The following is a 14246-nucleotide window of genomic DNA, read 5'->3' as shown; positions in this document are numbered from 1 at the left end:
TATTTTTATTTTTATTTAAAAAGGTATAGTTGTTCACCTTGAATTGTTATTTATCCATTTTGATTTCTTTCTATTCTCTCTCACACGCGCAATGAGACAGGAACAACCGGTGGCAGGTTGATGAAGGTGTTGCATGCAGCCCAGACCCCGGAGTAGGCTATAAATGAGAGTTTCCCCGAATTCGAAATATGGACGAGAGAGAAAAAAGAGAAATATAAAACGGGATGGAAATAATCATACATATCCCAGAGGTGTTGTTGTTTTGTAGTGTAGTGTAATTTATGACGAACACCGCAGGCTCTATTCGACTGACTGCTGGATTGTTCCGTCGTGAATTACGGCGAAAATCTCTCTCCTTGAATTTTGAAAACAGAGAGGCCAGCACCACTCACTAGCAAAATATAATCAGAGATAAATAAATAATAACTGGGCGATGTGAGAATCATCGTTAGACAGTTAAAAGATAATCGTCGGAATTTCGTGGAAAAAGTTCAAAAAACAAATTTCCATGTAGCGGGGAATTTAAAAAAATGAAATAAATCAACGAAAAACCAACAAAAATTTAAAATTCACGCATTATAATAGCTATACAAAATGATTGTCTTATTTTTGTTTGTCCTTGTAGAAAAATACAAAATTCCCATCCGCGCTCTTCTGCGATGTGTGATGAGACTTATTTTCCCAACCTTGGCTGGTTTCATATATTCTTATCTAAATTATGAAATCATTCATTTTCCTCAATTTTTTTTTCGGGTTATTTGATTTTACCTGCGTTCGTGTAACTTATCGGTAACGAACTGTGATGACGCAAGCTCCGGCCGGGGGACTTTGGACAGATGGGCTTATCACGCATATCGCGGACTTTCCTTATTTTGTTGCACGGTCGTTTATTAGTTCTTTTGTCGTGTTGTTTTTTTTTCCCCATCTTTATCTTGTTGACAAATTTGAATTCACTACGCAACAGAAAACTTGCCTGGGCCTGTCCGGCACATCATCATCAGTGCGTGACGTAGATTTGTTTCAGCATCACGACGATATATTCGTGCGTGTATAGCTGCTGTGCACAATACCGTTAACTTGCGACAGATCATTTCCACCGAATTTCCGTTCTTATCTCGATGATACGCACAAACTAACCAGTGAATTTGGTTATTGTCCTTGGCGTTTTTTGGTTTTATTATTATCGTTCGAGGAATAATTAAACCTCCAAATAAAACAAATGGGAATAACGTCGTGATGTGTAATGAAGCAATTTTCCAAGCGCTCACGCTGATGAATCACGAAAAGGCGAAGGTTAAACTTGTGATGCAGTAGTTTTCCGACGTGAATGAAATGCTGGGTAAATTAAAGAATGAATGCCTTGCATAATAAATGGCCGAATAAGAAGCGGACGGAAGAGAAAATGTGAATCCAGCGCGGCCACAGGAGTCGCAATCAAGCTTATTGGATAGACTTAATGCGATGCGTTTTGAATCAAACATTTATTATTTAAAAAAATATCGTCTAATTTTCCCATCTAACGGGAATTTCGCGCTTATTTTTGAGTTTGAGAAACAAAATTAAAAATCGCGGTAACAATTTGTTTCGAAATTATTTCAAGAAAAACAATTATTATGATTTAATCTTTTTTGAATTTTACGTCACGAATTGTTTTATTTTCGATAATAAAAAAATGACGGGACGTTATGTCGTCGGTGGCGAATTCCCGGAACTTGGTCGAAAATAAAAAAATCAAATAAAAATACGTAACACGCAAAACATTCTTTAACGTACACACACACATAAACTCGGAGCAACAGATTGGATTGGCAAAATTTTTGGCATGGGTTCGCCTATATATTTCTGTCTGTGGAAATTGCGTGAGTTGGCGGCCGTGCCAAGTCGTCCACGAAACCAGATGTGGTCTATAGGTATAGTATAAATCATTTATCATTATTATTTCCGAACCCAAAGCAAATAGCCTAGGCTCCTTTTTGTTTTTTAAACGTTGCCAACCAAACAATATTATTATAAGATATGAGGAAAAAGAGCGTTTGTCACGTCCCGGATTTTGATTTCATTCCCTTTCGGGATACGATATTACATCGCGCACTTGATGGTCTTGGCCCGGCCAGCTTTTGATTTCCCTTTTATAGGTATATAATATGTATTAGATATATTTATCGATGCGATAAAACGACAGGAGCGAGGGAAAAGTGTGTGTCCGATTCCCAAGAATTTGTCGGTTTCCCTTCCCTTTGCCAATCGTGTACGATTCACGAGAATGAATTATAAAACATATCGTGGCGAGATTGGGTTGAATTCACGTGCGGCCGCACGTGAATATAAACGACAGTCCGCCCTTCACATCTCTCTCTTTCTTTCTCTCTCTGCTGCTGTCGAATGGCAATTTGTTTTTATTGTGCGCGCGTCTATTAGATTCAGGGCGTGGCTTGCGTCAAGGCGACCGGCAATTTTAATTTTAAAAATAATAATCAAACGTCAGAGCGAATCAACCGAAATGTAACAATCAACTTTCAGACAATCGCCAGCAATGTGGAAGATTTCAAATGAAAATTTTTTTCGCGCGCGTTTTTTGATTGCAGGTTTTCCATTTGTGTATTGATTGACGCAACAAATCAAATTAAAATAAAAAAGGGGGGAAATAATAGCAAAACCTACTAGGTTGCGCTCTTCTGTTATATGCAAAAACTCGCAAAAACCAGTTTCTCATTTCTGCTATTTCAATGGCGTTTTGCGTCAATTAAATTCCGCAATAATAAAACTGTTGAAACCCAACAGAAAATCTTGGAAATGTCGAAATGGAATCAATGGCATTTGGTTGGTTGGTGTCATCCGCCGTTTACGTAATTCATTCGAGAAAAAATGGATGAGTCGTCTGCTAAACTGGCATCATCTGCTCATACACACAAATAACTATAAATGTAAGAATGAAATTGGATTTCGTCAGTTGCGTGTCTGTGATGCGGCACCGGGGAACTTCTTCGTTCGTTGGTTCGTTCACAAAAAAAAGAAATAAGAAAAAGGTAAAAGCGGGATGGATGTGATGACGTGATCGTGTGTGTGTGTAGATTCACGCAAGAGGGCAATGCGGTCGGACCTGTGGCGTTTCCTGTGAAAAATACCAAAAAACCATTCACCCCTCGCGCGACTGCCGATGATGAAACTATACCACCCGAAATGGCCCAGCACACTCCCGCCTTGGTTCGTTCATCGTGTCCCGCTCTGTACCAATCGGCGACGCGTACGACTCCTATATGCGCAACAGCCTCGGAAATTTCTCGAGAAACAAAAAAAAAAAAAAAAAAAAAAAAAAAAATAAATCAAATAAAATTCCATTTCGTGAAATTGCGTCATTTTGACAACGATGATAGTAATAAAAATACAAAAACGTTCATTCAAACATCCCAAAAATAAAAATAAATTTTCTTTTTTTTTTTTGACCCAGAGGCGAATCTTTTGGGTGCGCACTCACGCACTTTTTATTTTTTTTTTCGGTTGCGCGGGTTTTTTAGAACTGGCAACCACCCATCACCGACCCACCGAGCCCACCCCACCGCCCTCTTCTCGGTTTTTTTTTTTTTTTGGGTTGTTTTCCTGGAACGATCGCATATTCCGAGGAAAGTCGTCAGCAGCAGCAAACAAGCTATTCGCCTGTGTGTGTGTATATCTCTCTCGTCTATGTAAGCTCTCGGCGGCGCTCGCCGATTCCAGGAACTCGGTTAGACTACTGTCGTCGTTTCTCTCGTCCCAACGTCATTTTGGCTCTCGGCTCGGCTCTCTCATTTTCTCTCGTCTACAGTTGATGTTGTATACATACTATGGCTGCCCTGCCTTTCTGATGGTTACGAGGTTAGTAAGACCCCTCCATTCGTCGCTGGTATAAAATAATGACGCGCGTGTACACCCCTACTAAGAGAAAAAAAAGAAACGGATGTGATGCGTTCAACGGTTCATAAATAATCTGAACAAGAATTTGTCCATCAATCCCCAGGTGAAAAAGTACTTAGAATGTACTTAAGTAATAATATGAAAAACTCAAGTAATACTGAAGGATTTTGGGACAAATACTATATATATATAGGATAAGTACTATACGCTACCAGTGATATAGCAGTGTGTCTTTAGTAATATTGACATTGAAACAAAAAAAAAAATACGCCCACTTAGTGATACTTCTACTTTACTAGGTCCACTACAATAAAATGATAGTTTACTTAAATAAACTATCATTTTATTACAGTGCAAGGCAGTACTTTTTTACCTGGGTCATGTTGTCTCTTTCTTCTCTTCTCTCTCTCAGTTACTACTTATCTTGATTTTTTTTTTCTTTCCACCGAACCAAAACTGGAACCACCAAAAAAAGAATTGAAGAAGAAGAAAAAAAATAAAATGGAAATGAAATTCCGGTTATTTTATTTTCCCAATTCAATTCGGAGAACTCGCCTTGCCCCCATCCTGGCACGTGTGTCCTCTGCCCGGGTCCCAGCAGTTTTTGACGGGCAACTGGAAACCATCGATCTGCTATAGTTGTTGCTCGTGTTGTGTGTGCGTAATAGGAAAACGGAGACCCAGCAGTCTTGGAAAATGTTTCTTATAACTATTTGAGTTTGTTATCTCGTTTTATTATATTTCAGAATTGGACTCGACGAACTTTTTCCGAGACATCCTGTGGGAAAACGGACTCGTTCAACTCTTGTCAATTCTTATATCTCCAATTTGAATACGAAATTCGATCGAGAAAAAATGCCTAGACACGGACGAACGAACGAAGAGTTCAAGGCAAATTATTTCCGACTATATATACCGAAGGCCAACCGTTTCGAATTTCCCGCTATTCAAGAGCGAACCAACCAAAAAATAAAAAAGCCCCTCATCCAAATGCACAGCTTGATTACAGGTTAGAAACTAAATCTAGACACTGGAGTTATACTGGATGATGGAGTTCGTTGGACCCGCGTTCGTACTCTACGACTTTGACGGCTGCGCCATCACTCAACTTGCAGCAGATTGTACATGTAAAAGACGAGAAAAAGGTGAACGTGTGTTGTTGCACAGCAACGCAAGACGTACTCCCTGAAGGTCGAAAATGTGGCAACGCTGCGGATGGTAATTGCAATCGTTTTGCCCCTCCCACTTCTTTCACGAATTCCGGGAAGGAAATTTGGTTCTTTCTCGACTTCGTGATAACCGGCAACAGCAGCACACATGTGTGTGTGTGTGTGTTGCAGGAGAAAAGATTTATTTATTTTATTTTTCTGTCTGACGCCCGTTTGGATTTTTCACGGGAAATTCGCCGAACTCTCAAATCCTGTTCTATTCCAGTTGGCACCGACTTTTTTATTTTTTATTTAATTTTTTCTGTTTCGTAATTACCGAGAATCTAGAGGAAAGATCGTGAGTGTGTGTGCGTTTGATTTTGCCATTGATTTGATCGAGTCACTCAGGCGGGTCAAAAAACCGAATCGGCACGACACATCATCACCATCGCGCGATTAGTCTATATCAGTCCGACACTGATTAATGTTTATCACCTTTTATTGAAAGGGGAGCGTTGAGTCAATGTTTCATTTGACATTTATACGCAGACCATCTGGACCTTTATCACAAATAAAATAAAGGTGTTTTTTATTATTTTAAAATCCGCGCCATTTTGCGCCAGAGTTCAAACGATGTTATGGGCTTATGGCCTGCAACTTTTTGTGTGCGTCATATATCTAGTCTTCAAAAGCTCATTATTGTTCAATTCACTCTATAATATAGAAATGTAGGATCGGACTTTGATTTCTATTTCTATTACATAAAAGAGAGAGAAAGAATATAAGGCTGGAAAACTTTCTTTTCTTTATACATTATTATTTCATAATCATATAATCATTTCTTCTATCCGTACGTTGTGTGTGTGTGTGTGATATCGAGACACGAAATCATTATTCTTGGTACGTATAGATCGAAAAAACCAGGTGGTTCCAATAGAATCAACAAGTTCAGATGTGAGCAGAGAACGGTGGGGAGGTGGACACAGCCCTGCGCCAACTGTCCTGGGCGTGGATGGGAGTGGGGGGGACTCTACTCTCTATTAGAGTCTCTTTTCTCTTACCGAGAATTCTCCGTTATACATTTTCACGTGTACAAGAGAGCCAAACTTGACTCGTAATCTTTAGCCAGAAAGAAAAACGTGAGAAAGTTTTCATCGGAATTCCCAATTATCCAGCAGCACTGCGCCGCCGCTGTTCACAACTCACAAAAAGGAAACACTGGGAGGAGGACAAACCCCAAAAAAAAGTCAAAAATAAAAAAAAAAAAACATTTTCAATTCACAAGAAATTCAGGTGAAAAAAAAAATTTTGTTTCGACTATTATATTATCGGTGTTTGCTTCCCCCCACACTTTTCTTATGACATCGATTTATATTTCAAGGAAGAGGGGGGAAATTAATGGATTTGTCAGATTTGGTAAATGGGGGGTAACACACACACAGCATCTCTTCTTCGAGTTTTGTGTGTCTTTTATTCAATTGCTCCTTCTTGGAAAAAGTCAAAACTGGAAAAATAATTCCGTGGGAGTAAACGGGAGGGGGTTGTTGGGGGGGGGGGGGGACGGCGGTGTAAATACCGTGTGACGCAGTCACGATTCACCGGAATTGATTCATTTCTTTTTGTTTTCTATTTATCTTTTCGAATTTTTTTTTTAGCGACACCCACACGCGTAAAAAACGACGAATGATTCATTTGACTTACCGAAGACGAATCCTGAGAATCACGTCGGTGACAACATTTTTAAAGAGAAAATTCTTCTCAATCCCGAAAGGAAAAAAAAAATAATGTCATTGACTTGTCATCCCGGTAGACATGACGAAAAAGAGTGGGATGATGGTCGTCATTAAGTGCTTAGGTAATCACGAGATAAAATAGGATGGAAACTAAAAGGAAATTACATTGAAGATGATAAGAGAGTCGCGGGAAGAAATGAATTTCCCAGAGAAAAGGATAAAAAAAAGTGAGATGGATCGTGTAAGGAAATACTGACGGAGGTTACATACAAGTGAAATTCTCCGAAAAAGTCGTAAAAACTTTTGGCTTTTTCTTTTTTTTTTTTAAATTTTAGATTTTATTTTTCAGCAGAAACATCAGTTACATCTCATTTCTTCTTCTTTTTATGTTTTATTTCGTTTGAAAAATGCGTGGAGGGAGTGGAGTGACGGGAATCTAAAAGCGGAAGGATTTCGAGGAACAAAAAAGAGCCGTGCTAGGTATTAGGTAGAGTAAGGGGGGACACATGTCAAGGGGTGGAAAGAAATTCAACATTCCCCTTGAATCGATTTGTCATTTCGCTTCCCCCCCCCCTTCCTTCCTTCTCGTGTCAGGTATTTTTCTTTTTTTCTTTTTTTCTTTTTTAAATGTTTTCTGTCTACTAGAGAAATTCTCTTTCACTCGAAATCAAACGGTTACACCCCAACGCATCGCACGTTTAATCGTTTTTCCAGGTACTGCGCCGTCTGTTACTGAGGGCGGGTTGATGGTTTTGCTTATGTAGTTGACGCCAGAAATATTTCCTCTCCCCCCCCCCTCCCCCCGAAACAACGTGAGCATGAAAAATTGTTCCAATTCTACGGAAAGTCAAACAGCCCCCTTCCCCCCTTTTTTTTAAAGCAACCTGACATTATTATGCTATTTTAGTTTTTGAAAAAAAGTAAATAAAAGGTAAATAGAGCCATCTAGCGGGGGTAGTGAAACTCCTATCCTCTGATCCAAGTATTTGTGCGTTCACACTATAAATCAATTGATTTGTCTCACGCTCCGAAGCGTGATAATTCTTATCCTAATACGATAATTCGGTTAGTTGTTATTTCCTATTCGATTTTCCTATAGAATATACGGAGCGGCATCGAGGCATCGAGCATCATTTTTAGAATTGGCATCAGCGCTTTTCAGTTCGTCTGCAGACAACTGTCAGTCAAAATGAGCAAAATGCACAAACCAGAATGGCAGAATTCGTTGTTGAAGCGTTTTAGGCGGTTAATCGATCGACTTGGTTATGCCACAGCCCATAGCACATTTGATTGGGCTGCTAATTAACCATACATGTTTTGTACCAGTTTTGTTATAGTGAGTGAGTGACTATTGCCTAGTGAGGATTTGGCAAATAAATGGGTTCGCGCCAAATTTTCTGTTGTTTCCCAACCGTGGTAATCAAGGGATGGTCCCGTCTTCCTACACGTGGTTGAAATAAAGCAATTAAGTTGGGCTGCCAACTCAGCATGGTGTCGTATAACTTTCAGTCAGTGAATTGTGTGATTATAGTGAGCATTTGACAAATATGTCCCTTCACCCAAAGTTTTTCCTTAGTTTCTCGATTGCCTAAAACCTGTGTTACACACTGGGGGCCCTTATTCTTACACGAATAATTGCCCATGAAATATCCAATGAAGTACATGACATGGAGAAAAAAAACGGACCAACTTCGATCGACCGGATTGCAAATTGAACAGCCTAGCCCGACGTCCCAAGAAAAACTCTTTGGCTTGCATCTGCCCATTCGTTGGCCTCCATTCGTTAAGTGAGTTCTCTTTGCCAGTTTAAACGAACGAACTCACTATTCATGGCTCCGTTGGGAAGAAATGGTGACACATCCGGACACGGAGATCACCATCACTGAAATCTGGACACATCAGGCGGTTAGTAGACGCACAAGTGAAGTAAATCCATCGGTGTGTAGTTATCCCATTCGACCTACCATAAACATCCAGGGAAGTCCCATCTCTATGTGGATTGCGTAAACGTAATCCGGAAACTGAAGTTGTCGCAACCAATCGTCACAGAGGAATGAAGATCGTTTTGGACTTTGGAAAAACTTGCACCAAGTAAAACGTCAATCTCTACACCTCACCTCACTCGACTTAAGGATGCACCAGAGGAAAAACACTTCTAACACACAATCCTGTCTATCTACTATTTCTAGATATCGTGCGTGTGTTCTGCTGCTTCATCAGGTTAGATTCATGGTCATGGACCTGGGTCTTCCAGTTTTCACAACAAGTTTCTGCATTTTTTGTATTAATCACAACCTCAGCGATGGTATGTATATGTCTTCTCAGTTAGCGACTCTTCTAAAGTGGTTGTTGTTATTATTTCTTACGTTCACAGCAGTTTCCACTTCCACTTCCAATTGAAAAGCATGCAATCAACTTCCAGCTGAATCATTACAGTAATAGAAGAGCTTTGGGCAAACTCCTGAAATTGCTTCTACGGTGCGGTACCTCCCCGCCCGTAATAATAGCAGTAACGGTAAATAAAAACAACTGTCAAACAGTTTCTCAATTAAAACATAATTATGCACATTGTAGAATCAACTTCCTACACCAGACGGATGCACCCCTGTGGCAGCATCGATTATGGAGGAAAATGCGGCAGAATATCAGCTGACGCCATCGTGAGTTAAAACTTTATTAATTTCTCTTTCACTATTTGCGGTATGTTGATGAGAATGTCATAATTCAACGCACACAAATAAGTTTTCGTTTTCACCTTATCATAAAAGACGTACTTTTCGTTACTGGTGAGAAAATTTTAGGCTAATTAAAGGAAAGATTAGTATTATCTATAAGGGATCATTGGCTCAATGAAGTTTACCGGGAATGTGGCAAGAGCAAGCCGATGGCAGTTTGTAAAGGTCAATGAAAATTCCCTTTTTGGCATCGCAAGGATCGAAGGACAACATGCGCTGGTAGACGTACTTTTGCAAGCATTTGCTGCCATAACAAGGAGCCAAAGTGCGGCAAGGGGAGCCGGGGAACAAGCAAGTCTCGACACGTTGGGTCTGCGTGTATCCCGGCCAGGCGATATCTTGAATGATGGCACGCCATTTACCGTCAACGTTCAGAGCGCGCAGAGGGCGGGCGTAGTGGACAGTGCTGGGGCAAATGTATCCTTCCTCGCCGATCCAGTTGGACATCTCGAAAGTCTTGCCCGTGTAGTTGGAGTAGTCGTAATGTTTCTCCGATAAAGATGTCAGTCCATCGACCAAGTTGTCGGCCGACTGTTTGGCAATATCATAGTACCTCTGCAGCACCAACGGGTCGTACTTGATGGCACTCTGAAAGCAGGTTATGATTTTAATTAATAGTCTGGAGATATTTGTATCAAATTTGTATGGAAAATTGGGCTTACCCTGATTTCTTTTTCGGGGTATTCTGCGTCTGTGAGACAGAAAGTTTCAGTGCTGTTTTCCGAACACTTTGGTGCCTTGCGAGGGTTGCAGTTATCGGACGGAACTGCTGGGTAGGCAGGTTTTGAATATGTTTGGGGGTCAGCATCCGGTTCCGGCACAGCAACAGCTCCAACCAATACGGCAGCCAAACAGAGCTAGAATTTGAATGTGATTCACACTTATTATTAGTAAAACTACAACAGATTTTAATCTTAAAGAAGGAATTTTCATTAAAACGTTTTAAATATTACCAATGAAATTTCCATTTTTAATAAATTTATAATATGTGATTGGCTTAAAAACTATACAAACTGTGTTTTTGACTGTCAGCTTTCAACTGATGCAGTTTACTCAGAACAGGCGAGGGTTTTATACATTTGCATCTATCGGTGATCAACGCCACATCTCTATTGTGGTATTTTCGAGTTTGTGGTTTACAAAATACCAAAATTTCGAATTTGAGTTTCACTAATGAACCTGTCTTGTTCCCATTTGAAATACTCACTTTCATTAATGAGTTTGTCCAACTTTGAATTGGTCAAATAATCGAAACTAATTCATCACAGTCCAACTTGTTTCCTGTTGATCTTAACCACAACCTCAAAATGTGAAGCGCTCATAGCCACTTACCATAGAATTTCGAACTACTTCAGATGACTCGCCTTACCTTAATCTCCCAATTAGTGAAATTTAAATCAGTCAACTGGAAGTAAAAGCGACTGGAACTTTTTTGCGGTAGTGGCAGGGCACAATATAAAGCGCGCTTGGTCTTTATTTTGAATTAGTTGTTTTCTAACCATACTGGAGCCTGAACAACCAAAACTTTTCCAGCTGTTTGTCACAAAATGTCTATCAATTCATTAGTAAGTTCTAATTCACAAAACAAATTCAAACATAAATTTGTGTACATAAATCATAAATTAATTATTCTTCTATTACTTCCCAATGTTTTTGGACACAGATTTTTACTTCGTTGCTGGTTGGAGTTTTTAGCTCGCCCGATCCAAGCTACAATAAACCTTTGTACGGTGCTCCGCCAAAATACGATCAAGCCGAGATTCCGCACTGCGCCAAAAACACTACAAAGTCTTGGTGCCTGGAAGACTCGGAATATCCTCTTCAAGAGGTCAGAGATGCTCTGGACCAGCACTACCAAAGCGTTTTGGCTTTCTACAAAGATAAACTGGCCAACACAGACAATTCCGTCGACGGATTGGATAAACTGAGTGACGAAATTTACCTTTGTCCGAGCTCCACCGAGTACGTCCGTCCTCTACGGGCCATTAACGTCGAAGGCAAGTGGCGGACCATCGTCAATGGAGTAGAGTCCTACGGCATCAAATACACCCAGACGGCTCGAGTTGAGGAATGTGACGTGGTTGTTGGCACTGTCTGCCCACTGGTCCCGTCCTGCTACGATTCCAAATGCATCCAGAAGAACATTTTCCACCGCTTTTTGGTCTTCAATCCCAGCGATTACGCATTTCCTTTCACCATCGAAAAATTCAAGTTGCCTGGCTCGTGCGGATGTGCAGTTGGGGCTTTTAAACCTTGAAGAAACCCACCGGCGTTCGCGGAAAAAATTCTTTCAAATGGACCGAACAAAAAACTGAGAAGATAAAATTAGGTTTGCTGCTTATTGGATTGCATCAGATTACGCCTTTAGATTATATATGGATACTGTACATAATTTTTGAATATTAGTCTTAAAATAACTAATTCTATTAAATAGTAATTGAGCTTACAGTGGTGCGGGTAAAAGATCAATAATTTGATCATGAAGCCTTTCTTTGACATCCTGTTGATTCAATACAAAACAAAAGTAATTAATTTGACAAAACAAACGCAAAATTAAAAAGAATTTTAACTTTCAATGTCTCTCCAGTAAAATAGCATAAGAAACTAAGTCCGCGAACTAATTGTTTCCAAATGTTTTTCTGAAAATATGGAATCGTTCCTTTTTCTAGTGTCGAAAAATAAACTAGTTCCCAATGCGCATCAAGCACAAACGAAAGGAAACATATGGTAGCTAATGTGACACAAGTGTGCCAGCTTGAAAATATGGCTTATTCAGATGTTATCCACAGGATGTGTGTGTGGTGAAACAACGAATTACACTACGTGTTCGCATCAGTTACTAGTCAACTGCTGAATTGAATGATAGGGGGCCAAATCAATAGTTCAACGATGTCAAATTATTTCAACAAACGGCTAATTTGTCTTGTTATTTTAGTGTTTAGGACAATCGTGCTCGTCACCTCCTCACCTGTCACGAACGAAGGATATGTTCAAATGAATCAGACAGGCCGTACTACAGGAGCCCTGGACTTTATCGTTTACGTGTGTAGCAGCTTGAATAACTGTGAACCGTTAGCTACTGGTTTGGTTGTCGATAACAACTGGAGAGGTGTATTTTACAATCTCTGCTACGACCCAAAACGGTGCGACAAGGTATTGAATCATGATTTTGTCTTTACGTTAATTCTAAATATTACTTACGTTGTTTAAGTATACCGTCAAATGCTATTCAGGTTTTTACAGCCGCTGAGTATGATACCTTATTCGGTGCGACTGTTTCAAGTTCACGCACTCATCTGACGCTCAGGTACGTGACACCAGCTACAGGACCCAGGATTTACTTGACCACTGGCCCGAATTCTAACAAGTAATTATATCAACCCTATCAATGCTACGTTCAGGATCGTTACGTTAATATAAAATTCTCAGGTATCAAATGGTTTATCTGCTGAACCGAGAGATAAGCTTTGACGTCGACTTATCTACCGTCGGATGCGGATTCGACGCATCCTTTTTCTTTGTCGGAATGGAAGAAGATGGTGGGATGGCCAGTCACGGTTACACAGGACCCATTTACGGAACGGGCGGGTGCGACGCCCAGCTACCCGAGTCCAACAAACCATCTTGCCACGAATTAGACATTATTGAAGCCAACAGTTTAACTACAATGATGGTCACTCACACCTGCAATGCCACCAACAACGGCTGCGAACCTTCCGGATGTGCTTATCTGCCGTACGCACTTGGAAAGAAAAAATTCTACGGACGCGGGCCGTCTTATTGCGTTGACACTACCAAACCTTTCACCATCGTGACTCGTTTCGTCTCGGTCGACGGAACTGACACAGGGGACCTCAAAGAAATCCAACGTTTCTACAAACAGAACGGCAGGACGATACCGAATCCAACAGTATGCCTTTATTGATTAGAGATTGAAAAAAAACAAACCAATGTAATCCATTTTGTTGAAATGCAGGTTGAGGGGAATTTCAATTCTATATCGGACGCTTACTGCAAATACTACAATCAGTGGAACATGGGAGGAATATCGGCCAGTATGAGCTACGGATTAAAGAAAGGAATGGTCCTCACAATGGGAATCGCTGGCTATCCTGACAAACCCGACGTATGGGGCTGGTTAGATAAAGAACCCAACGGCCCTTGCCCAATCTACAGCAACCCAAATCCGAGTATCACATACGGAAATATTAAATATGGGTTTATCGGAACAACTACCTATTTAAAAGTATGAGCAGTAGAATTACAAGAGGAGCAAAGCGGTTTGGAAAAGTTTGAAAAAAATGGGCCTTACATTTGTCTCACACTCTCACACCGTATGTTAACTAACGCATACTGTTAAGTTAAAACGTAGCGACATTTAATTCACATATTCGGGAATCGGGAATAAAAAGAGTTGGATATTATTACAAGCGATTGTTCATCCTTTCTCATCTCGGACACGAGTTTCTATGCTAATAAGGGTTACTATTTTGTACATTTTCCAAAATTTTACTTTAACTCATTTCCATTTATTCCATCTTACACTTCCAACTGCCTACGGCTATAGGAATAGGCGGGAATTGGATAGGAAGGGTAGCAACTAAAACCTAAAACGCCATTTTGTTTCAAGTAGAGAGGTGGGGTAAGCAAATAATTATCGCCTTTTATCGTTTTATCTGAGGGGTTCTTTCGTGTCCTTTGAATGGGGCATATTCAGCGTGATTTTCACCTAAATGGCT

The 14246-nt window shown here is 40.2% G+C and overlaps 2 protein-coding genes across 8 annotated transcripts; one reads left to right on the top strand and one right to left on the bottom strand.

Moving 5' to 3' along the window:
• The first annotated feature begins 7888 nt into the window (after positions 1-7888).
• On the top strand, positions 7889-13920 carry LOC124197315 (1,4-beta-D-glucan cellobiohydrolase B-like). Of its 7 annotated transcripts, XR_006876097.1 has the most exons (9): positions 7889-8677; positions 8750-8863; positions 8962-9077; positions 9147-9287; positions 9347-9432; positions 11171-12660; positions 12741-12874; positions 12937-13417; positions 13484-13920. XR_006876097.1 is itself a non-coding variant. In XM_046592692.1 (4 exons), exons 1-4 carry the CDS (start codon positions 12367-12369, stop codon positions 13757-13759), a joined length of 1185 nt encoding a protein of 394 aa, XP_046448648.1. In that variant the 5' UTR covers positions 12231-12366; the 3' UTR covers positions 13760-13920. The 7 variants fall into 7 exon arrangements, 1 of the variants encoding a protein (XP_046448648.1); XR_006876096.1 differs by having other exon boundaries at positions 7889-8863; XR_006876095.1 differs by having other exon boundaries at positions 7890-9077; positions 11171-11836; positions 12443-12660.
• On the bottom strand, positions 9433-10551 carry LOC124197316 (neurotrophin 1-like). Its single transcript, XM_046592694.1, has 3 exons — positions 10461-10551; positions 10170-10364; positions 9433-10095 (listed from the first exon to the last, which is right to left on the bottom strand). The coding sequence occupies exons 1-3, from the start codon at positions 10473-10475 to the stop codon at positions 9619-9621; spliced, it is 687 nt and encodes a 228-aa protein (XP_046448650.1). The 5' UTR covers positions 10476-10551; the 3' UTR covers positions 9433-9618.
• Positions 13921-14246: the final 326 nt, after the last annotated feature.

Source organism: Daphnia pulex, chromosome 7 (assembly GCF_021134715.1).
Source record: "Daphnia pulex isolate KAP4 chromosome 7, ASM2113471v1".
NCBI lineage: Eukaryota > Metazoa > Arthropoda > Branchiopoda > Diplostraca > Daphniidae > Daphnia > Daphnia pulex.
This window is presented reverse-complemented; position numbering and strand designations above follow the sequence as displayed.